Source organism: Micropterus salmoides, unplaced genomic scaffold (assembly GCF_014851395.1).
Source record: "Micropterus salmoides isolate LMB-PRFRI ecotype aquatic unplaced genomic scaffold, ASM1485139v1 Ms_hic_scaffold_7, whole genome shotgun sequence".
Lineage (NCBI taxonomy): Eukaryota > Metazoa > Chordata > Actinopteri > Centrarchiformes > Centrarchidae > Micropterus > Micropterus salmoides.
The window spans coordinates 9,764,406-9,788,813 of record NW_024044459.1 but is presented as its reverse complement, the minus strand read 5'-3'; the positions used below and the strand labels follow the sequence as shown (position 1 = coordinate 9,788,813).

General features: G+C 40.0%; 2 protein-coding genes across 5 annotated transcripts in view; one reads left to right on the top strand and one right to left on the bottom strand.

Moving 5' to 3' along the window:
- The first annotated feature begins 4,811 nt into the window (after window positions 1-4,811).
- paqr3a (progestin and adipoQ receptor family member IIIa) lies at window positions 4,812-15,967 on the top strand. Its single transcript, XM_038703597.1, has 8 exons — window positions 4,812-4,970; window positions 5,868-6,099; window positions 6,243-6,405; window positions 7,464-7,619; window positions 10,930-11,127; window positions 11,483-11,573; window positions 12,092-12,263; window positions 13,574-15,967. The coding sequence occupies exons 1-7, from the start codon at window positions 4,910-4,912 to the stop codon at window positions 12,232-12,234; spliced, it is 1,044 nt and encodes a 347-aa protein (XP_038559525.1). The 5' UTR covers window positions 4,812-4,909; the 3' UTR covers window positions 12,235-12,263; window positions 13,574-15,967.
- A 55-nt stretch (window positions 15,968-16,022) lies between these two features.
- The window catches only part of bmp2k (BMP2 inducible kinase), a 49,952-nt gene continuing 41,566 nt past the window's right edge, over window positions 16,023-24,408 (bottom strand). For all 4 annotated transcript variants that reach the window (XM_038703593.1, XM_038703594.1, XM_038703596.1 and 1 more), the window contains one exon: window positions 16,023-19,193. In XM_038703593.1, the coding sequence (XP_038559521.1) occupies window positions 17,758-19,193 (1,436 nt within the window). In that variant the 3' untranslated portion in view covers window positions 16,023-17,757. The remainder of the gene's footprint in view (window positions 19,194-24,408) is intronic.

The window sequence follows — 24,408 nt, the reverse complement described above, 5'->3', positions numbered from 1 at the left end:
TCAGAGGATAAGTCGGAGCACTTTAATTTCATGTTCCATTACACGCCGCCTAAGCGCACAATTACATCGTGGCACATTTCTCTACATTAAGTCTGACAGAAAAATGGAGGCCAGAAATCAAAGACAAAGATGCAGAAAAAAGGGGCCCTCCAACAGATTGTCACAGTGAATCAGTAAGGAATCAGGAAGAAGGTGGTGGGGCGGGAGAAGGGGAGACGTCCTTATGAAAATCCTCCATCAGAGTCCAGAGGCTTCAGTGCATGTGAGAGGTGTGTCCTCTATCATGAATGTACCAGGATCTGATCTTAAATCCTTTTTGGATGAACAGCTGCAGTGACGGCTGTAATCCACTGCGCTATCCTAATAGGAAACCCCCAAAACTCTCATAACAACCATTTCTGACCTTTGTAAAAACAAATATAGCAATAGTGGGTACTGATTGTACATGACTTTACATGACGTGTATTGTAGTCAAAGCTGCACTGAAGATAATCTGTTCTTTCCAAAGGGTGATCAACACCACTGAATGTTGAAGCCAATGTGAAAGCGCTCTAAGCTGAAAAACCTTTAATGGCCACTGGAGCTCCATACTTAACACAAATAAATGAGAGTGGTATCCATGTGGATGGTATCCAACTCTAAGAGTAAAATCACACAGGGTTTCCCCAGGTCACATCAGGGTCAAAGGTCACAGCCTGTGACTCTCCAAAGCAATAAGTTCAACTCTCCTCTCTGTCTGCCCATCTCCTACGCAACCGAAGGTCAAGATTGGCTTTAATTTCTTATAAAGCCTACGTTTTTATGTAGCACGCCATGGTGGTGGTTAAATCACGATGCTGGCCCAAAACCTACCAAGAAGGTTTGATTTCAGATTTGGTTCTGGCACTACATTGTGTCCTCACTCTGTCCACCGCTTTTGCCATTCTGCCATTTGCCATAAATATTGCTGTGTAAGACATCCTGAGTTTCCTGAAACCTTCTGCATTAATAGAGCTGACCAGCTCACAAAAGCTCCTTTATCATTTATCGAGTGTCATATTATACTCCTAGAGAGAAAGTGAATAGGCATATTTCCCAAAATCCCCAAATTCCTTTAAATAGAGTCAAGAAATGATTTTCATGAAGTTGTTGCTGTAATGTTTGAGTTTTAGTTCCGTAGTTGTGGCCATCATCCCTATCACTAAATAATAATATTGTACTCACTAAATAAATTGATGAGATCAGGGAGCAGACACTCAAATTATCTAAACTTAAAGAACTTTTTTTTTTCCACAAACTATCTGTTGTAAAGATCCATCACAGTTTATAGATCGATTGTGGTACAACACTGACTGACCGTAGTTACTGTAGTTGTGTGCACATAGTTTTCCTGCGCAATGAGGGATTATCAGCAACATTATGGGCGTGCTCATTTGTTTTGTTTTTGTTTTTTTAAATCTGGCTCAACTGTTGGTTTGTTTACAAAACTGTCTGATCGTCTGCTCATGTTTCTTGCCCCAGATATTAGCATTTATTTTGGTGAGTGCAATGTTATCATAACTGATAGAAATGGTGGACAAAACTATAAAAAGAAGTTGTAATAAACAGGACTTATTCTATATTGTAGCTTTTTTGTTGTGAACATCTTCTCGTGTGAACTTGATGTTACTGTCCACAGAGTTGATGTGTTCTGTGAAGGCTTGCACTTCCTGGCTTTTAATTTTGACCCAGGTGTCGTCCACATATCTGTACCAGTGGCTCGGTGCTGTTCCTCTGAAGGAGTTGAGGGCTTTACTCTCCACTTCTTCCATGTAGATGTTTGCCACAATCGGGGATACTGGTGAGCCCATGGCACAGCCATGCTTCTGTCTGTAGAATCCACCGTTGTACTGGAAGTAGGTGGTGTTTAGACAGAGGTCGAGTAATTTGCAGATTTGGTCAGGGCTGAGGCTAGTTCTGTTGTCCAGGGTGTTGTCTTGTGTTAGCCGTTTCCTAACGGTTTCTACTGCCTCTATGGTGGGGATGCAGGTGAACAAAGAAGTCACGTCATAGGATACCATGGTTTCATCTGAATCCAGTTTTAGTCCTCGAACTTTGTTTACAAAGTCAACAGAGTTTTGGACGTGGTGAGGCGTGTTTCCCACCAATGGAGCTAAGATGGAAATAGAAATGTGTTTGGCAATGTTGTAGGTGACCCAGTTAATGCTGCTGATAATCGGCCAGAGTGGGGCTCCTTCTTTGTGTATCTTGGGTAGTCCATAAATGCAAGGAATGGCTTCTCCAGGATACAAACGGTAATATTGTTCACGGGTGATGGTGTTGTCCTTCTGTAACTGTTGTAGACATTCTATGGCCTTTTTCTTGTATCCGCTGGTTGGGTCTCTCAGCTATTTTAAGTTACATAACTAGGATGACTGAGAATCTTCATAGACAACTGAAGTCAGTACATACAAAGAAGAAAAAAAATGGGTAGCTGTTTTATAACTATTTACAAATTCACAGGAAAAGGAGCGCAGATGTCTCAGTCAATGATTGCCTGCCCCATTTACAAGGCTTAGACCTTGTACCTTATAGTCCTGGGTTCAATTCCAGCCCTGGGCCCTTTGCAGCATGTCTTCCCCTCTATCCCTCATTTCCTACTTCTCGCTCTCCTATTCAAATAAAGGCTAAAGAGCCTAAAAATATATATTTTTTAAAGGTTTAAGGGGAAAGAAAGTAGAAGGAAAATACATATTGTACTTTGTGTTGTACAATTGGCATCATTTGTAGCAAATAACTGCCACCGTTAAGCCTACAAAATCAATTAATATCTTTGAGCAGTGACTGCAGCAGCAGGAGATTCTCATTGTTTGCCCTTGCACACACAAGTTACTATCTTAACTTGGCAGCTGACACTTTGCCAGAGTGGATGTGCTGAGAGGTGTATTAGAAGTGATAATGAATAACACACTTCCAGTTGAGAATGAGGCAATTAAAGTGGGGTGTAAACAGCAGAGGGAGGACTGAGTGTGACTTCCCTCCTGAGGGAATCCTCCAACATCTCTCACACCTGAGCGGTCTGTGGAGAACGCTCGCTCTGATGAGGATGCCTGATGACAGTTAGCGACAGGAGAATGTAACACAGTCGCACAGTACAGCTGGATGACAGCCAGGAAACAAGGAGCTGAACTGAACGGCCTGCATTTAACATGGGCCACACCTGAATGTTCCTGCTTGCTTTTAGGTTTTATATTTTATAAATGATGAGGACTTGGAAGAAGTCTGCAGGACATTATATAGCTGTTAAAGGCAAAATAGTGCTTCTTGTGACGAGTAAACTGAATTTTACGTGTAAAATTGGTGGCATGCCCCTTACATTAACACATAAATCCCATTAAGCATACATTTAATCAAGCAAACTGGTTGCTTCCAGGGAATGAGGGGTTAAAATGCTGACTGTTTAATCCCAATGTCCCCAGTTCAAGGCTGGCTGGACATCTTTGCAGTGTCTCCTCCTCATTATCTGGCAGCTCTGTAGTGTACTGTCTAATAAAAATTACCAATAAACACTTGAGTAAGACAAAAAGTAAGATAATATGGAAAAAGTAATGAATCCCAAATGCTGTTAAAATATTTCAGTGTGCTTGTTCAATAACCACAAAGCTCACAACAAACAACAAGTTAAAGGAACATGGCATAAAGTATTAGTGGAGAAAACAGTTAATTGAAACAGCACTAACAGCATGCAAATAAATATTTCAATATAAAACATAGAGATACATTTTAGTGGGCTTCCTATGTCCTGATTTAGCCAGTCAACGTTCAGCTATTCAGACTACAGACAGTAATCATTATGAGTAACTATAATTTTAAGGAAAGGAAAATGAACAGAATCAATTAAATTATTATTGTGTAACTGCTGTGTAACACTGTTGCTTGTCTTACATGTAGATGCAGGCAACTGTTAGAATATTTCAACAAAGGTGATAATAGCTTTTGATGATTTCAAAGAAAATGTCAAACTCTTGAGTGTTTAAGAATTATGTGAATATTTTTTTTTTTGCCCTAAAAAACGAAATGTGAATGTGTGTGGTGTGGCAATGTAGGACTGATACTCAAATATTGTTTCTTTTTATTTGCTATGTTTTTTTGGTATGTAGGGTGAATTGAGGTGACCTGGGACATTGGGTAATGTGGGAAACCTAAGCTAAAGTGTGTTTAACTCCTGTTCTAATAAAATCTAGTCAAAAGGAGGTTAAATAAAGGTTTAGGATGAATGCCATGTGACTGAAATGACAGGACTTCATGGCTTTGAAGTCACACAAATGAGCAGAGCACCTATCAATCAGGAAGCAGGAAGCTGCCCTGGGGATTGCATGACCAGGTCAATGACAATTCTGACAAGATTAATATTAAAGATATAAAAATGTAATAGCCTAAATAAGACAATGTTCCAAAATGCTATATATGTTTGTGATCTAGTGAAGCAACAAAATATGCATCAAAGTGTTGAAAATTCAAACATGTTTTAGTTGTCCCTCTTTATCAAATTGAGAATGTGGGACTGCATGCTTAGGGAAAGCTGGGACAGTCATTTAATAAGTTCTTTAAATGGGGTTAATATGCATTTAGGGACTTCCTGAAGTTGCATACATATATTCAGGGTATATAAGCATAATGCCGGTAGACAAAGGCACAGATCTCGTTACAACTAAAGGCCGGGACCACTGATATAAAGAGTATAAATTATTTTTAAAAAGTCAGGCTTCTTACCTTGCGTTGCCTGACCAAATATGTTTGGGTCTGTTCTTTTAATTCAGGCAGACCTTGGGCACAGTGGAGGGGTCCATTATTGATGACGTCTCTGGTGATTTGGAGATGTTGTAGCTGAAACTTGATCAACATTGCATTGGGTTTTTTTTTTTTTATTAATGTAAACATATGTTTACAAATGCGAAGTTCGTATTATAAGCCCCAAAATGGCAGAAACTGCACATATACCAAACTGAAAGGTGAGTTTCTTGTTAATGACTTGGCTCTAATCAAAGCGGCATGCTAGCTAGCCTGCCCGGGCAGACTCTGGAATTAGCCACTAGTTGCCACACCGCTTTGAAAATTATGTCATTTTAAGTTTGACTTGGTTAACGGAAGTATTGTTTACCTGCTACGACTTAACTTAATGAATAGTTTCTAGCTCATTTGGTTACTTGTGCATAGTCGGCTTATAATAATTTACAAAGCAAGCCCGTTTTGTCAACAAAATCTCAGTTTTTAAAATCGGTGATGATACAATGCTCCCCTACGTTTAACGTTATGTTACCGTTACATAAACGTTAACTGTTAATGAAACGTTATCCAATTGTATATTAGCACCTACAGACTAGGGGTAGAATCGTCTCGTCAGTGTTGCTTGCAGTATCAGATTCTTATTGGATTAAAGTCCTCTTAAAGAAAGTCTTGAGCCATGCTGATGAACGCTTGCTAGCACGTAAGCCTGAAATTTGACATACTACCAAATGGAGTTTGGTGTGTTTCTTCATACATTCAGAGCAGAGCGTATAAACTGGAGACAGGTAATGTAGGTAACGTGATTATATGCAAGACAAGTCAGTGGCTGAGCCTTTAAAACAGCCAGGTAAGGTTAGATAGCAGATATTAGCTCCACTAATTTCTTTGACGGTTCTAATATGGTTAGTTTTTGCTGTGTTCTTCACTTGGTGAATTCAGGATGTCACTAAAGATACAGTTTCAGTAGGTTGGTCACTTGTATTTCTCTTCCACCTGACACTATGACTGGTAGATCAGGCAAACAAGCCACAGCCAAAATGTAACAGCATTTATTTGGTCAACCATGCTATACTGTTTAAAAAGACTTGATATTTAAGATTAAGCATCCTTTTGGTTCTCAGCTTCAGGTCAGGCCAAGGCAGACTGCTCCAGTCCAGCCATGCCTCAGAAACTCCAGAAGAACCCCCAGACTTCACACTACATTGAGCTAGGAGGTTATCAGTATTGGCCTGTGCTGGTGCCCCGAGGTATCAGACTGTACACCTACGAACAGATCCCACTGTTTCTGAGGGAGAACCCCTACATCACAGATGGATACAGAGCCTACCTGCCCTCCAGACTGTGCATTAAGAGGTGAGACGCACTGGAGAGAACGGCATTTTGCATGTTCATACAGCATGAAAATGTTTGAACTGAAGTACTTAGGGCTGTGCAGTTGAGATTACTGATCTCAGTATGTAGTGAAAGATGTGTATGTTTGTAAATCCTCTGTGCAGCCTCTTCATTCTGTCCAATGAGACGGTGAATATCTGGAGCCATCTGTTGGGCTTCCTGCTCTTCTTCTGTGTTGGGGTGTACAACATGGCCTCAGTACTGCCTGCCGTCGGTGCCTCCAGAGAGGACTACGTCATCTACTCCATTGGAGTTTTCTGCTTCCAGGTACAGAACTAAGTTTTCCAGTTTACTAAAACCATGACGGTCTGATCAGATGACTCGTTGATGGGTTACGAACCCATTAGTTGACTGATATTACAGTAAGGCTGTGCTGTGGTTAAGATTGCAGCTGTCATCCATAATGTCTTTTAGCTCTTAGAGTGTTAATTTGCCAGCACAGTAATAGTGCCTCTCCTAAGTCAGCTATTCTCAAATGTTGATCAGCTTGTTGGGTTAGATCTGTGCACTTAATGCTGCCAATAATGTCTCTCTAATGTAGAGGCAGGAAAATGGGAGTGCCTGAACCAGTGGTGTCACATCATGTGGATAGTTGAGCTTTTTCCCAGTGTTGCAGCGGATTCTTCATTCAGCACAACTTTCATCTTTCATATCATTAAAACCTGATATTGAATACCTCTCATCTCTGGAAAGTTACACATAACAGGTTGTTGTATTTAGTTTGTGTCAGATTTCAGGTTTAAGTGTAAATACGTCTATCTAATAACAAAACATGAACTCATGAATGATTACTTTTTTTAGACCAAATTCTAACAATTTGTTGTTAATTGAATAAGATATTTCAGGTCTGTTTCTGTCATCTTTACGTTTAAGTTTACCAAGGTAGGGCTTATTTTACATTATGCTGTGCGTTCCAGTCTCAATAACACCAAGCTTTCTCCTTGCGTTGAGCAGTGTGGTGATTGCAAATTAATATCTTGGAAACTGAATATGTGGCAATTGCACGGTGTTACCTTAATCTGAGTGGCTACAGAAGGACATCAGACCTTATCCAAAATATTGGCAGTTATTCTCAACAAATAAAATAAAAAATCAGTCCAGCAGTTGGCTGGATGAGGCTTGATAACCAGAGTATTCAAGCCCAATTTAAAAAATAACATGAGTCTATAAAAAAAGGCAGGCTTTTGAGATGAAAATGTTTAGGAAACCTCTCGTTAAATCAGAAATATTTTTCTACTTGTTATCTTGTTGTGCTTATCACATTCTTTGCTGTTGTAAAACCTGACACCCCTCTTGTCGTCACCTCTGGACTATATCCCCCTCAGCTGTGTATGCTGTGCTCGGTGGGTTATCACATATTCTGTTGCCACCGCTCGGAGAAGACCAGCCGCCGCTGGATGGCGCTGGACTATGCAGGGGTTTCTATCGGCATCCTCGGCTGCTACGTCCCTGGAGTCTTCTACACCTTCTACTGCAATAATGTAAGTTTACCTTCAGCCTGGAGTTCACTTCTCTGATTTGTCTCCCTGCATGCCAGTTAATTTTAAGTGTTCTTTATATTGACAGCGTAGGTGGTAAATCAGAAAATTCATCAGATACTTTACCCCTCAGCAGATCAGATAAGATCTGATAGACTTAATTGATCCCACACAGGGAAATTGAGCATCTACTGTACACAAATGAAGCATGAAAAAATAAATTGCACTTGAAGGAATCAAATCAGATAGAAGATAAGCCGATAAGGAGTCTCGTACCTGCAGACAGCAGTAACAGATTTCTGGTTAAATATCATCAGCGTTTGCTTGAAGACCAGTGCTATTTCGTGACTGAACTAAATCATCTCTCTCCTGAGCTTGACTTTACAAGAGTTGATGTGTCACTGTGTGTCTGTCTGCCGAAACATTTGCAAAAATTATTACATTTATTTGGTTAGGGATTCAACAGAAAAAGCATTAGACAGATTAGTCACTTCCTTTGTCATCTGAACCCTTATCTCTTCATGCAGCAGAGTACACAGTGTCCCTCTGGAACTGCATCCAGAGCGTCAGTCAGTTTAAATCCTTAAAAACAGCTAAATGTGAAAAGCTGCCCTCCAATCCTCTGTGACTCCGTTACGCTCCGCCGCAGTTTATGTGTAAATGGCTTATTGTCCTTGATGAGTCACCAAACTACACTGTTTCATATACCGTCTGCACATATGTACTCACTACTGAGTTGATATTTCTTCTCCTAACCCTTCTATGATCTCAGAAAAACTGTCAGACTGCTGTGGCTCAGACTTTTTTTTTTCCCTTTGGTACAAATACTTAATAGCAATTCAGTCTGCCATTGTGTTCTTGTTCTCGTGTTTCTTGTTGGGGAGGGGGTTTGCTTTGTTTTGTCTTAACCAGTCAGTAGTGGCCTGCCCATGTATCCATCCATGCGTGTTGATTTTTCTGTTTTACATGGGTATCATTAGCAAGCTATGCAGGAAGTTGATATTGATGTTCTAGGACTTCCATTGGTACCACAAAATAATCAAGATTTGATGCTCAGCTCTATTTGCTGCTCGTATCGTTGGTGATCAGAGTTTATTGAGGCTTTTTTTACTATTCCAGTCATTGCAGCTTCATGCACATTATGGATAATGTAAATATCTTTTATGTGAGCTTTACTGCACGCGTCAACGCTCTAACATCTAACCACCATTCTCCCTGGAGACTTTCTCGCTCAGCATCCCCAGCCTGAGAAGCAGTAATTGAATAAAGCTGAAGTGGAGCCCACAGTCTGGCTCTGCTGATTGACTCATTGTTCCTGGTGAATAAGCAACATGACACCTTTGCTGCACTCGCCGTTTGGAAAACAGCCTCTGATGACACAAGCCTGTTCCTTATTCCAGCCGCCCACCACCATGTTAGATTTATTTTTTTTATTCCTGGTTGTACTTCTTTTAATTTAATTTTTTTTTTTTACTCATGAAGTATTTGGCTGTGCTGCGTACTGTTCGCTTTCCCCCGCATATTGGAAGCACCGGGTTATTTTGCCCCCAGAACGCAGCTGAAATCTGCTCCAGCCCAAACCAGATGGCTGCGTTCACGGAGCGGTCCGTCACTCCTGTTCCCCACCATATGACGTTCGCAAGTCTGGGAGCTGTCTCAGCTAAGGGGCCCCCCCTCCCCGTCCTTGCCAAGACTAGGGCTCCGCTTCTGGGTGGCTCCACTCCTGTGGTAAGCCAAGTCCCTAAAGAAAAACTGATTTTTATATTTAGCCATTCAAACTCTGTCTCTTCGAGTGTTTTAGAAATGCAGATTTGGAGGAGAGAACATAATGTCTGTTAAGAAAAGAGCCTAAAAAAATTGGCTGGAGCCGAGCGGGGCCTTATTCCTGGTGCAAATTTATTCACTGTGAAATTCAGCAGGACTCGTTACATGAGGACGTGTGACTGGACGGAGGCCTACATCCACACAAATGGACAGAAGGGACTGAGACGAGGCTGTCCAGACTGTGCACAGTTACTTATAGAAGTTTAAGTAACTGTGAGGACTCAGTGTAGGTTTGGTACGATTAAAAACAGTTGGAGTGGAGACCTTTTTTTAGCACATGCATAGATCTTCACTGATTGAGGATGTTTTTTCGTTAGCTGCCTATGTACGTAAAACAAACCCATACGTGATTTGGTAGAGATCAGACAAGCGTAGGCGTTAAGTAAACTAAGAAATCCTCAAGTAATTTGCATCACAGAAAGTTTATGGCTTCAGCAAACAGTTATTTTTATTCTTATTCTTTATTCTTGTCTTATTTTTTTAATGAATTAAAGATCAGAAAATTGTGAAAAATGCTCATCACAAGTCCCCGAAGCGCAAGGTGAAAACTTGGGTAAAGCTCAAAAATAGTTTTTTTTTGTCTAACAGTCTAAAACCCAAAGATATTAAGTTTACAATGAGATGAATCCAATAAAAGCGACAAAACCTCACATTTGACAAGCCGGTCAACTGATTAGTTGACAAACTGTTTCAGTCCTAACAAAGAAGAAGTTGAAATCAAGATGCAGTGCAAAAGAGAGTAAGTAAAAATAATAATAATGAAATCTATTTTAAAACACGTGGTCATGACAACCTTAATAAGCCAAATAAACATCATGAATCACAGGAATAAATCCCCAATGGAAGTGTTCTGATTGTGTAATAGTGGGTTTCTCTGTGCTGCATGTTCATTCACAGGTTAATACAGCAGTCCAGTGCGCAAAACATACATACATTTATTAGGTTTACAATTTCACTGAGCTTAAAAATCATCGTGTTGGCCCTTTATTTCATTTGTGCTTTTTTTAAAATGGTCTTGAATTCATTTTTGCGTACGTCTGAAAGGTTTTAGTTCGATTCAGTGGGTGTGGTATTACTAATGCTGGGGGGGCATAAATCTGTTTACACAGTCACATTGTGGGGATTGGGCTTCCTTAAAGGATGTGGTGAGGTAAATCATTTCATTTTAGGGTGAAGACTTGGTTTAGGATTAGGGTAAGGTTTAGGCAAGTAGTGTTTAAGATTAGGGTAAGTCTCCGGGGAACAAATGCATGTCAATGTAATATCCCCGAAAGTGGTGGAAACACGACTCTGTGCGTGCGTGCGTGCGTAACGTTGTATAGTTTTGCCTCCGGGGACTCTGAATCTTGAACCTGCAGATACCTGCCTCATGTAAAATGTACTCCCTTTATAGGAAATGTGAGAAGCATCCGCGTGTTCCCTGTGAACAGGAAGGGAATGTGTAACTGTGTAGACAGTGATTTGACCTTTGACCTTCCTGTCCCTGCAGTACTGGCGGCAGGTATACCTGGTGACGGTGCTGGCCATGATCCTGGCAGTCTTCTTCGCTCAGATCCACCCTCATTACCTCAGCAAGCAGTGGAAGCAGCTGCGCTCGCTCATCTTCTGCTCGGTGGCCGGATACGGCCTCATCCCCACCGTCCACTGGATCTGCATCACCGGAGGCTTCTCCTCAGAGCTCGTCCAGGTGAGCACGCTCTTCTCCAGTACACCAGGCTTTACTCACCAAACCAGTTTCAGCTACCATGCCTTTGTTGGAGTGGTAAATTATTTTGGCTGCCTTAATATTTCTGCAGTTGTGTAACTGCTATTCTTAAGTTTTCTTCCCTAATGTGGCCAGTCCCTAAAAGAGGAGCAACTCTTGCCAATATTTCAACTCAGACAACCGGGTGCTGTAATGTTTACGGTTGTTGATGTCTTTGACAAAGTTTTGTTGCACACAGTCATCAGCTGATATTTTGTTAACTTGTTGCACATGATGTTTTGTAGCTGCTGTTCAGTTTTGTCCACACACCGGTTAAATAAATGTTTCTTTCCTTCAGGCTTTTGTCCCTCGAGTCCTGGGGATGTACTTCCTCGCCGCGTTGGCTCTCATTTTCTACGTTTCAAAAGTTCCTGAACGCTACTTCCCAGGTGAGCCTTTCAGTTATTCAGAGCAACTATTCTCAGTCACGCTGTTCTTCACCCGTAATCAAATGACAGTCCGGAATGATTTACACATGCATAGTTGATCAGAAATCATCAATATTGTAAAATACTAACCATTGCAATGTTCAGTGTTGAAGATTTTGTTTGATTTAGAATGGTAATTTTAAGCATTAGCATCTCCTTCTTGACTCATTTAAAGTATTTCTAGAGCTGAAACGTGTGTACGCACGCTCGTCTTCTCTAGTGTTTGCCAGATCTTGACATATTTAGGTTGCACTTCAGCCTTCTGAAGGATGTTGTAGACCGATGATCAACTACAACTTCAGATCAGTTATAAAATTGTCTGATTTGTTTGTAATAGTAAGGATTTTGTTAAAGAACCTGTCTTTACAACGGTATAGATAGTATTAGTATTATATTCCAAAACACAGATATTTCGGTGTGTTTTTGTCAGACTCTAGTTTCATTTCCTGCTCTTTTCAACTTCTGTGACGTTGCTGCAGGTCAGCTGAACTACCTGGGCTCCAGTCACCAGGTGTGGCACCTGCTGCTGGTGCTGATGTTTTACTGGTGGCACCAGTCTTCATGCTTCATCATGGCGTACAGACACAGCCAGCCCTGCCCCGACGCCCCTCAACACACCTAGGACGCTGCGACCACAAACTCTGTTTAACTGTAAGCAGCACAATTACTTTAAAGCTCTAAGAAAGTATTTTATGTCTTCCTAGTTTATACGGTTTCTCACCTATTCTGAACACATCTTGTCTTAATATTATAGTTACACACAATAGCTTTGGCATTAGTGCACTGATTCTCATTCAGTGGTCCTCACTGAATTAGAACATAAAGCCTGCAGCTGTTAAAGGCCGTGTAGATTTCAACAGAACCTTGAAAGTTTAGTTATTGGCCTGACTTATATCAGTGATTTCAGGTTCTTGCAAATTTCACATTCAGATGACACCTGGCCACAGCGGCAGATGGATTTTAAAAACCATCCAGCTGTCATCATTAGGGTTGCAAGCTTTTTGACAGTAGTTTTTTTTTTTCTTCTTAAGTTTATATAAATAGGGACAGATACAAAAACATAGATAAACTTTGACAGTCATCTGATGTGTGTATCATGGTGTTTTTAGCTAAAGCTAATTCACGACACTTGTCCCTAGTAGGGCTTTTTGATAAAAAAATAAAGTTTAACAAAAAATAGATTAAAAAAAAAATGAAGTACAATGGAAGAAAATACAAAAAGGATAGAAAATATACAGATTGGGCAACATGTAAAGACTAAATATGAGAGCAGTATTGTTCCTGAATTAACCACGATTTAGTGGGGTTTTTTTTTTTGAAGGAGGCTAATGTTGGGATACATTTCAAGTGATCTGGCAGAGAATTCCATAATTTCGCCCCTTTTACCGAAAAAGCCTGGGCAAATGATGTTCTTCAAAAAGGGATACTACAATTGCCTTTTGACGCTGATCGGGTCATGGATCTGGTACTTTGCTGTCTTGTTATTGTTTGGCAAAGCGGTGGTGGAGCAGCGTCATTTAAACATTTGAAGACCAGTTTAACCAGATGCAGGGAGATAAAATTAGCAAAACTTAAAATCTTATATTTACTTTGAATTTGGCAGTGATGATACCTTATTTTCTTCTTGTCCAGATTTTAAGGCTCGGTTATGAAGTTCTGCTATAACCGCAGTTTCTGTACCAGTTACTTTGGAAATATATATATTTTCTATAAAACTCTTTGGTTCATTTGTCAAAATAAGTCCAAGTTCCTAAATGTTGTGTAAACACAAGCAGCTGTACTAGAAATGTAAATAAATAACCTTAAAGTAGACATTTGATGCCAGCTTTAACAACCTATTTGTAAATGTTCTATTCTTCAGTATCTGGTACAGACACAGTACTGAGGTTTGTTACTCAGCCCAAATTATTATTTTATTAGTTTGTTCTGTCACTGCTTAAACCAGTCTTTTCTCTCTTTAGGTTGGTGGATGGCCGCAGCGTATTCTAGGATACACAGGTGGAAGAAGGCAGCAAGACAACCCTTCAGTCCATCTTAGTGTCACCACAGATGGACACATTCCTACCTGCAAGTGTCTTCAGTCCAGTCGACCTGCGAGTCTCTGTAAGCGGGAATCAGACCTGTGACCTCCAGGATGGGAGGTGACGCATGTCTAAGTAAACTGTCACAGTGGCTGAACCACGTTTTTTTTTTAACCACATCATCACCAGCAAAACACAAACTGCAGCCAGAATTTGAGGCATCTGCACTGCGTTTAAATTGACATAACTTTAAAAGCGGCTTCCATCTCAGATGCAGCCGCAAAAAATAAGAACTCAAATCATCAAGGCTGGCAAGTTTAGTCAAGTAGCCTTTTGTTTTTTTTTTAATAAGAGATTGCATGTTTCTGCAAGTGCCTGTTAATGAAACATCATGTAGCTCTTGTTATATTAAATTGTTGTTAAATTAAAAAACGTATGGACAGTTTTGCTCCTAGAATGTCCCCAGTTTTCAACTTATTCACTTACTTTTAAAGGTTTATAAGCCAGTGGTCCTCAATCTGAAAAGCCCCACATCATCCGTTTAGAATTTAGCTCAATTTTATGATAATGCTTTTAGTTGTAAAGAATCCTTCTTTGAAAAATAGGCCTTTAAAAGGGAAAATGAAATGTTTTAGGTGTTACGCTAAAAGAATGTGTGGATGTAAGTAAACAAATAATTTACAGTGTCTGCTGATCTACTCTCAACCCATTTCTAATAATTTTTTTCTAGAGCTATTAAATAAGTTGTTTGTGGGGAAACTGAGGTATGTCTTACTGAAAACAAGCAAGAACTAACAGTATCTTTCCACACAATTAATGTTTAGATAGAAAGACCAAAGACTCAAAGCTCAACGTGTTGTTGTTAAGTGTGTGAAGTATTGGCGTTTCCGTTTCTGCTGAGTGAGACAAACAGATTGTTAGTCCCAGGATGGCGAAATGTGCTTAGTCTAAATACAGGTATGTTTTGAGTCATTTAAAAAAAGAAAAAGTCAAACATTTCTGATTCCAGCTTCTTAAGTGTGATTTTTGGTTTCTTTACTTCTCTGTGACAGTAAATTGAATCTGTGTGTGATGTGGACAAAACGAGACGTCATCTTGAGCTTTGGGGAACACAGATCGACATTTTTACCATTTGCTATAGACTGAACAACTTATCCATTAATTGAGAATATAATTGGCAGATTCATTGCAGCCCTATTAAAAACTGTGTGGAATCCCTGATATACCAGATAATTATTGTTTAATTGTAAGTTATGTCCCTCGTGTCTAATTTTTTTATTTTCCAGCCCTGAAAGTTGAGGCTTATTAAAACGGCAAGTGGGTCCGTTTTTGGATGCTGAAGAGTAGCTCGGCCTCTAGGGGCTGCTAGTGGAGCATTTATTTTTTAGATTTACTACATCATGTCTACTTTGTCTCAAGATGTAGCATCACCATCTTTTTCAGTAAGAATTTCAGTCTCCACTTCTCCATTTCCCATCTCATCAGGGTGCTCAAATCAATGGATTTATTCTACCTGTGGGCATTTTTTAAGTGCGTTACTGTCAAGTTAAAATTTGTTTGAAACTGGGACGGTGTTTTATGTAGAAATTACAGCACTGATTTGGCAAAAGTATCTGCATGCATTGCAGTTCATATTGCAACTGTGCAGCCCTGTTATCTACTGTAGATTCAGAGGACTTTACTACTTCGCTGTCTGTCTCCTTAGACTTTACACTTTATTTTTGAAAATAGCTTTTTCTGCCTAAACGAGAGACTAACTCGGATAAGTGTTTTCAGACACTTTTTCTCAAGCTCATTTGGGGTTATGTGCAATGTTAAAGGTCAATTATTGTTTTGTAATGTAACTGTTTCATTCTAAAATGCAACACATCCATGTTGGAAAGAAGTCATCATAACTGAATTGCTCAAACATAAATGTTAGAATTTTCTCAAATGTTACAGTTTTGTATGCAAGTCTTGATGCTTAAAACTTAAACATTAGCCGTTTTGTTATTGGCACTGAATTACGATAGATGTCCAGTTAAATGGTAGATGTCTCATTTTGGAATGAAAGTCATTAGTTTTCTGTGTGAGGTTTAAGTTTTAGAAAAATGTTCTCTGGTGTTATGATTTCAGACTTCTTTGTTTGTTCTGTATTTAAATTATTATGAACCTGCTCTGTACAGTCTGTAATCTTTAAAACATTTTGTCTTTGATAAGTTGAGATAACAACTGAGTCTAAGACTCATTTTGCAGAAGCCGAAACTTTGTATTTTGTATTGTAGTTTTGACTTTTCATACCTGAGCAATCAAGCTGCTGAACTTGACTCTAAATAAAATTAACCCTGTACTGTTTGAAAGTGTGAAACTGCTTTGTTTTAAATTCCACTTTACAGCATCCACCTCAAGCTGCAGTGAGAGGACTTTATTGCATCAAACAGCAGTATAGCATGATAAATACAATACAAGATTTCCCCTTGTGAAAAAAAAGATGGCAAGTAGTTATATCAAGTGGCTCCACTGGTGAAAACACGGCAACCTGCAGGTTTAATTCGAATAAATGTGCCAATGGTTGTGCTAATGCAGTGCTTAAGGCCGTCGATGTGGAGCACACAGATCTAGTTCATGGAAGTATTCAGCACTGAAAAGTGCATTCATGAAGGTAAATGGCCTGATTGTATATCACAGATTTCTGTCAGTGGACCTGTGTTGAAGAACAACTGGTGATATTCTATACTGTTGATACTGTCAACAAATAACATGAAACAAACTGATTCTATTAAGTATTGTGTGTGTATCCAATATCCTGATCTGCTATTACTACCAGCACCTGATTAGCATGTTATATCTCCTTTATTGTTGTGATTTTATGGGGGGGTTGTGCACTCTACTATTGGCCAGACAGTTATTCCTTGAGTCTTGTCAGGAAACCAGAGGGACTCGAAGACGTCACTGCTCTGGGCACAAAATTGTCTGTTACCAGTCTTGAGCGGTATCAATTTTCTAAAATATCTCAACAAGAAAGTGAATAAGCATATTTCACATGACATAAAATGATCCCATTAAAGATTTACCTCTTCACGAGTATCCAACGGACTTGGTGCTGAGAGCCACTGACAGGGTGAGGAAGTCACACCTTGTTGATTTTGGTCTTTTCCTGGGATTTGTTGACATAACAAAACGTATAGAATACTACCAGCCGTATCCTGTGAAAAAGGTGCATTTCTCATTTATTCTAAAGCATAAATTATTCTGAAAATGCCACGACATCAAATGTTAGGAGCACTTACATTGCTGAGAAAACAGCACAGCTTGTGACTTTTTGTAGTTCTTAAAACACAATCCTAGACTAGTGGGCTAATGTGGCTTTCATTTCTTCCTTATTTCTAACAGAATGTGTTGTTGAGTTGTAACTTAATGAAAAATAAAGTTAACAGTACATAGTTTACAGCTAGAATGAAAAAGAAAACATTTAAGAACCTAAATTTAAACCTGACCCAATTAGTAGATCTAACTTTTTAAGGAAAAACAAAATTCAATCCCTTGTAGTTTTCAAAGTTTAACGCTACACATATCATCGCCATATTTGCCTGCGTTAGACTACTGTGAAATTATGCATAGAAAAAGGCCTAATAAGGTTAAAACAAAGTGGTTAAGGTCAACTGCCAAACAATTCCGCTGACATTAAAGGCCAACACGGGCCGACTGTGTCGTAGTTTCCGAGGTACTGTGCAGCAAGGCAGAGCCCAGCTCGGGTAAGGCTTTGTGGTGCTAAAAACAACATTTGTAGATCACAAGGCAGGCCATAAAGAGCTTTTTGCAGTGAGTCAAGCGGTCATACGTAAAGCTTATCACAGTACGATTTTCGAGTGGGTTTTCCGTTTCAAACGTCTTTCCAAGCGTTAAGATGCAGCATAAAAGGCTTCTGAGCAAACAGGTACAGCTGAAAGATATGTAGAAACATTACTCACTCCACAGGATTTTGGGTTTTAGTTACTGAAACTGAAAGATGTATTAAAATGTTAGGACATTGTTGTCTTGTCATTTCTTGATTGGTTGAATATGTTCCCAAGACACCCCCCCAAATAAAAAAAGCTCAGGGGTTATTTAACAGCAACTGACACAGCGGGAAGATGCGAGATAAGTCACTGCTTCGAGGGAAAAGGTGCACATCCGAACGGGTCGAGCTCCAGCGGCTGCGAGGGCGGCGGAGGCTGCTGTGGTCCACTGTGGATGACCATTTCTGTAAAGGGCACCGCACCGAAATCATCCATGTTTCTGCTTTCTCCAAGATCACCAGGAAGAGAACCCATCCAGGACTTGCCATTGGCTGTGCCCATGTCGCTCTTGCTGTCGGTGATTCCTTGGTACTGGCCGTGCGGGCTGCAGTCCTGAGGATGGAAAGGTTTGGCTCCAAACGGGTCTAAAAGGGCCTCGTCTACCGGCAGAGAAGCTCCTTTGTCTTTACCTTCAGCCATGGTTATATCAACACTGATGTTCTCTTTAGAGTCAGAGGTGCTAAGGAACTCGTTGCTGCTCTGCGAGTCTCTGCGACCAACCTTCTTGTGTCTGCGGACTCGCTCAGGTGTGCGGTATGTTGGCTTGTTGGTCTTGCGGCCCCCAGTTGGTGTACCGTGGTGGCGTTTGCCATTGCTGCCGCCTGCTGTGGCCTCCTGCTTGGTTTTTCTCTGGCGTGACGACAGCTTCTGGAGGCTGCGCTGCTTCAGCCTCTGCTGCTGAGGGCTGGCTGATTCCTCGTAAGATGGCCGGAAGATATCTTCTGCACTTCTAGAGGTGGTGGGAGGCGGTTCGGTGGGGCCAGGCTGGAAGGGAGAGAAGCCGAAAATGTCAATGCCCTCAGGGGAAATGGGTGGCGTTTGGCCCACGGGAACATCACTACCACTCTTGCCCGACTTAGAGAGGTTCCGGTTGAATGGCGCTTTGGTAAAAACATCAAACTCGTCCGCAGCTTGCTGCTCATGGCTGACTTGCCTGAAAGGCGCTTTGGCAAAGATGTCTGAGCTTTCTGAAGGCCCGACAGGCGAGGCTCCTCCGAGGAAGGGAACAGCACCAAAAACATCCACAGGATCCTCAGCTGGAGCAGCTCTCGCTCCACTGGGCGACTCAGGCGGGGTGATCAGAGTCATGCCAGAATCCTCCCGAGGACCTCTGGTGGCTGCTGAAGCGGCTTTAGCAGTCAGAGCTTTCTTTGAGCGGCTCTTGACTCTGCTGGGATCGTAATCGGAGTCAGAGCTATGCTGGTCTTCATCCTCCTCTCCCTCTTCTTCTGATTCCATCAGCAAAGGCCTCTGTCCTAAATTCTCTGGCTCAGTGTCTTCTCCGTGCTCACTATTCAGGCCTTCTTCCTCCTCCAGCTCTTCGTCCTCGCTGCTTTTTGACGAAGGAGGGTCAGACTCAAAGTCACTGTCGGACTCTTCACCTGGTCTACAGGTGCTCTTCTTGCCTGGTTTGTGCTCCTTGGCCGCCACCAGCTGCTGCTGCAGATCCTCTGCAATGGTTGACACAGGGGCAGGAACGGCGACATCCTTATTGTTCTGCTCAGTCTTTATCACATTGGTACCTGTTCAAACAAGACAAGAGTTAAAAATGTTTTTAATACTGTCTTGAATGTGCATTTCAAGTTTAAACCTCAGATCCTTTAAGATGTTTAAGTTTGATGTTTTAAATAACAGAATGAGAAACAGAAGGAGAGTATTGATGCCAGCAATACGTTATCGTTTCCTAAGAATGCCTCTTGGCCCCTTTGACCTCTGTAATATGTGGCATTGCTGAAATCAGGATTACTTGGTTTACGTCTGGAAGTCCACAAATACAAATCCCAACAGTTTGTCCAATATTGAAGCAGAAGGAGCAGCGAAGGAAAAATCACAAAACTCAATATGGTCTGAAAGCTGCTCTGACTTCTCTACTCTGACCCTGCAATAAGAAGAGCAGGCTTAGAGGAAGATGAAATGAGATGCACAGCTTTTCAAGATTCACAAAGTTGCTTTTAAATTTAAATCTCTTGGTGAAAAGATTTAAGCTGTCAGTCACCTCCTTTATACTTAAAATATAAAGCTTTGTTCTACAATTACAACTGCATTTATATAAATTCCTACGCATATTTGGCATATTTGCTGAAAAATGTGTGCACTGTGTGAATTTATTTCCAAGAGATGTGCATAATGGCAACTTAGAAATTAGCCTAATTAGCAAGTGGATAGTCTCCAATTCTATTGAAAACAAATTGTGCTATACACAATGAGCCAATTTATTGTTCCCTATTAGTGAAAGCTGTACTTTAGAAAGCAGAGAAGGACGCCCTGCTGTGAACACGAAAATGGAAACCTCTCCACGTCTCCAACCATCCAAACTGGCAGGACGTGATGACAGATTAGCCAAAAGCTTTGTTATTGACAAATGAAACAATGCAGCAAGTAAAGTCTCTGGGATAAAACATATTAATGTGGGAAACACAAGGTGCTCTGCATCTGTTCACTTGACCCAACTGGTCCCAGATTATAAATTGTAATCATGTTCACCTCTCGTAGTGAGACAATCTCACACGGTCTCACAATAGAAACATCTTTAATCATGAGAGAAGACGACAGACTGACACAGATTTGTTTAGTCGATGTTCCTTTGGGGGAAAAAGCTGAAGGATTACACGCTGCGTCTGATCTCCTAGAGATACAAATAAGTGGTGAAAATATGCATGTGATTGTTCTCTTGTCTGATGGAAGATAAAATCTGTTAGAAAAGTCTAACAGCGGGCAGGAGCTTAGAGAAGTCTCTTCCCTCATGCATCAACTACCAGTCAGCATAGATTGATTTGATGAAGCCGCAGAGAGGCTAACATTTACAAGACTGACTGAAACAAAATGTTACTGAAAACCAATGACTGCTAATTGTATTACGTAACAGTGTGGTTCGCAGTAAAGTGATAATGTAGTTGACTCCTCAAAACACTGGGAAGACAAAGCCCCTTACCAGATTTTGACAATTAATTATTGAAGTCATTAATCAAGCAGGAAATGCTAAACATCAGTTGTATCCACTTCTGAAACGTTTAATTTGCTGCTTTTTTCATCAAATTCCTAGGATGCTCAGATAAAGAAAGCTATCTGAAGATGACACTTTGCGATCTCTGGGAACTTTTTCAAATTTGTGTGACATTTTTTACATTAAACGATAAATCATAAAAGGAAAATAATCATTGGTTGAGTCATTAATTACATGTTATTGTAACTGGGATTCTGCAAGATTAAAATAAACATACTTAATACAGTAAAACACATTTCCTCATCACATCCAAGCTCGACGCATAAAGCTGCTGAACTGTTCTGCTCCCTACCTTACTTCCGTTTCTACCGCTGGAACCGAGAAACGGATCCAATTTCTCTGATTTTATTCATAAAATGAGGTTTATTTGGTTTTATTTTGACACAGAGAAGAAATCGTGCTTTTGAGAAGGTCAAACATTCTGATGCTTGAATGAGCCATCTTTAACTGAACGTGTGTTACAAATTAAGCAGCTGCACAAGTGACAGAAGGCAACATCAGGAAACAGAAAAGATAGAAGGACAGATAAACGTGAAGAAATTTAGGTCATGCAAATAAGGTCATGAAACTTGTAACTCTAACATACTTCGAGGGGGAAAAACTGACAAGGAAAATTAAGTTTTAACATTTTTCCCCGTTTTATCACCATCATGGCATTAACATGCAGGCCATGCGTCACAGTACGCTGCTTATGTTACCGTTTCACACACACCTATTTGTCCAGGACACACGCAATCAACATTATTGTGCATTAATGTTTTGACCATCACCTTGCCTACTGGACATTAAATCTGTCTAATTTGTTGGGAGTTTGACTGGATGACAAGCGAGCTCAAACAAAGACAGCCATATTAATAACAGGAACATCTTGCATGTGGTGTAGTGGTGGAGAGACTCTAAACTTTCAAATAGGTTAAAGAAGCTATAAAAAAAGGAACCAAAGTGAATTTTGATTTTGAACGTCTTTTATTTATCAGTAACATTCTATAAAGAAATACATTCACACTCACAGTATGATACAGGACCTTGTACATAATCTGTTGAAAAAACAAGATATGTATAAGACAACGTATTGATCTATAGGTTGTATTATTTCTGCAGGAGAGGTACCAGAAGCTGTTGATATCGAGTATAACTAAAACTGAACAGATCTGCCATATTTAAACATTTCTAATGAGAATGACGTCAAAGAAAAAGTTCCCAAAGTTTTAGTGATCTGTTCTGGGGCTTCTAATGCCTCAGCAGAATGTAAAGCTGACAAAAATACTAGAAAGGGGGAAACCAGACCCAGAGACAGAGAGGAAAAAGCACAGAAAGATTTGTATGTAAACAATATGTAACATATTCAATGTCTATGTTTGCTTTCTCATCCCACAGGTCCTGGGATAATATTTCACGTTTCCTCACACTTTAAAAAAATAAAATAAAGTGCAGTTAATGGCTCTGGTTATCCCTTTCACTTTTCTTTTTGGCTTCGATGGTTTGCCTTTTCAAAGTATAGATCCATCCACCAATACACATGAACAAGATGTTTCTGAGTATGGCTGTCTTACTAAATAAAAAAGGTTTTAAAACAAAATCAAAGCAAATGATAGAAAACTTAAATGAAGCAAGATATTTTCCCCACAAAGGCCCAATAAAAGCAGGCAGTGATATGAACGGAAACATGAAGTGGAACAGAAGCATCAGGCAACATTTACTTAAACTTACCTTCAGTTAAACACAAGAACTATATTTTACCTGTCAATATATTTGTACAAAAAATGTGTATGATTCATGTCTGCATGGATGACTTTCTCACTTGCTGCTCTAAGGCGGAATAAAAGCAGCACAGTGAGGATTAACAAACATACAGCCCTTTAGGATTGTATGGATTAAAAAATTATTAGAAAAAAAATATAAATGTTCACCATTCAGACAGCACCCCCTCATCAAGCATTCCTTTCAGCACAATAATTTACATTTACACAACTGATTGTGCCAATAGCCAGTTATGTTCAACATAAAAAAAAGAAAAGTAACACAGTTTAGAGTACCAGGTTGTGTCAGTTCTCAAAGTCCTATTAAGCAGATCTGCAATATGTGAGAATGATGCTTCCTAACATCTGGTTCAGGAGACAATAACTTCACCAGCCGACACATTTTCTAATAAGATCTCTGTGACTGTTCGCTGCTTACCTGAAAGGGTCAAGAATTACTAATCAGTGCCCGATACTTTTCATTCACCTGCCAGCTGATTTTGGTGTCTTTCTCTAATACAAAAAATTGGGAAATCAGTAAAACAAAGCTGCTGCTCAATTCCACTAAATATTTAATCAGCTTAATGTCATCTCAGACAAAAACACAAATCTTTTTTATTCACTGTAGGAAAAAAAGACTGCATTGTTGGTCAGTTAAATAAAAATGCCACACGAAGGCACTTTGTATCTAGAAATGGAAACCAAATGACACCCCCTATATAAAGCCTTACCCTTAGAATTAAAAAACAAAACAAAAAAAAGGTTGGTGCTCAAACTGTACTTTTTTTTTTTTTTAATACCCTCAATTGTAGAAATTTTTTAGTTTTATCACCTTTAATATTTTTCATTTTTCACAATTATAAAATGAGACAATCTTGTAAAATGTGGCGAGATTGCTCAGAGGCAGAGCTGCACATGGTTGGTTGAGTTAACCCTCGGTGAGGGGAGCCTCAGAGTTTTTCTGTCTAAAGACCCCTCCCTATACATTATGTATAGACAGCCATCTTGCAGGTGCATTGCACGTCACACCTGTTAGATGGGTCTGATAAAATATTTATCGCCATCGGTCTGTATTTACAATATAAATTCTGAGTCTATACGATGAGTGTCTAGTGAATCATGGCACTACAATGTACATAAGAAATGTAAGAGAAAAGTCATCAGTTTGCATCATCCATCTGCTCTCTTGCAGCAACATAAAACACAAACTGTGGCTATAGTCGTGGATTTATTAGGAATGTCTTAGAATATATCCATGGAGCTGGCACTGGTTTTTTTTGGCACTTACAATGTCACATCAGCGAGCGTATTCTGTGTAATTTCATATCGTATACTGTCAGATTGGTTGGTGTGTAAATGCGAGTCATAGCAGCAGTCACATTTGTCTCATTGTGGTCCAAGGCCAACGTTTTAGACTCACAGCCAAAGATTTCACCATGTTTCTTTCATAATGGTCAACTTTCGTCTATAAACAGTCAAAAATTGCACGTTGTGTAGGACCTTTCAGGGTTTTATGGACAGAAGCACAGTAGGATGGACTTTAAATTATGAAACTCCTGTAACAGCAGCTCTGCCTCTGAGAAATTTAAAACACAAACATCAACAGCTGACCAAACACTGGTGTTGCCATGTCGACCAAAAGTTCACCTAAACAGAGACAGTAGCGCAGAAAATAAAACCACACTAATTCACGCTAATGATATTTTCACAAATTGCACGAAGGAATATTTAACAACCAAAGAATCACCTGGAACCTAAATAACCGACCGACACACTGTGATGGCACAAACACAGGAAGCAAAAAGGCTGATCAAAAATGTGTTTTTGTCATGCCAGACTGTAGGAATGACAGAGTCCCAACAATGTGGGTTTATGTGACCTTTCAGGGTTTGAAATTCAGTACAAAAGTCCCTTCAATCTGTTTGGTTTCTTTTTTTTTTTGGTTTTTCCTTTGATCCATATTGAACTCAAATAGAATTGAATATTCATTAAGTA